At 42.8% G+C, this 1,084-nt stretch overlaps 1 protein-coding gene across 1 annotated transcript in view; it reads left to right on the forward strand.

The window, feature by feature from the left end:
• The window catches only part of FBN1 (fibrillin 1), a 252,128-nt gene that overhangs the window by 148,301 nt on the left and 102,743 nt on the right, over positions 1-1,084 (forward strand). The window contains exon 15 of the mRNA XM_008568659.1: positions 594-716. Within this exon, the coding sequence (XP_008566881.1) occupies positions 594-716 (123 nt within the window). The remainder of the gene's footprint in view (positions 1-593; positions 717-1,084) is intronic.

A 1,084-nucleotide genomic window follows, 5' to 3' on the forward strand; every position in this document is an offset into this window, starting at 1 on the left:
TTCCGGTTGCTTACTGTGCTGTTATTGGCCAAGAATCATCATCAAAGTCATCTGTATTCTTTTTCTGTTCTTTTTCTATAGTGTTCCATCAAGGCTTTAATTGTACGTCTCTCAGCGTTAGGCTAATTGTCCCAGGGAGCTATGGCCTGGGTGATACTGGCATGGACACTGGTCTGGGTGTTGAATGCCAAAAGGAAAAGCTTCCTGCCCAGTCAAAGATGCATTTTATTATCCAGCTAGATTTCTAGTAGTCCTGGAAGAGCTGCCTTGTGATGTATTACATAAAACCCTTTGTCTCTTAGCAGTCATTTTCCTTCTTCCTCCAATTCTGTTTTTGCTTCTGTGTGTCTTATTTTGGATTAAGAAAAAATCTCATGGGAGGATATTATTAAAGCAACTCAAACAGTTGATCTCTCTTGATTCATTTACTATTCTCTCAAAGGAAAATGAGAAGGCATATCTGGGCTTTTACTGTTGATGCTGCAGACTGCTTTTCACTTCCCCATTTTCAAGTGTTGTAGCATAATTGTAAACATGTTATGATTTTAGTTAAAAGTCACCTCATTTTTAATAAGTGCCTCTCCCCACCACAGATATTAACGAGTGTGAAACACCTGGGATCTGCATGAATGGGCGCTGTGTCAACACTGATGGCTCCTACAGATGTGAATGCTTCCCTGGACTGGCCGTGGGTCTGGATGGACGTGTGTGTGTTGGTAAGAAAAAGCCATGGCTAGACTTATGATAGAGAAGCACCCTCTGTCAATGAGTAAAGCCCGCTGGTAACAAATGCATGCTACTGTGGCGTGCAGGATAGAATGAACATTTGCGGAGCAACAAACCAACAGGGTCCATTCTCTTCTTGCATAAATTGGATATTAATTTAGGGACTAAAAAGATGAGAGAAATGAAAAGCAAGAGCAACTTCACCTCTGCTTTTCCTTTTTCTTCCCTGATCACATAGCTGCCTTCAGTTTTCTCCAACACTTCTTTGCTGATAATGATTTTTGAAATTGGCCTGTTTATGGGCCGGCCCGGTGGCGCACTGTGATAGTGCGCCGCTTGGGAAGCGCGGCGGCGCTCC

Source organism: Galeopterus variegatus, unplaced genomic scaffold (genome assembly GCF_000696425.1).
Source record: "Galeopterus variegatus unplaced genomic scaffold, G_variegatus-3.0.2 Scaffold429, whole genome shotgun sequence".
NCBI lineage: Eukaryota > Metazoa > Chordata > Mammalia > Dermoptera > Cynocephalidae > Galeopterus > Galeopterus variegatus.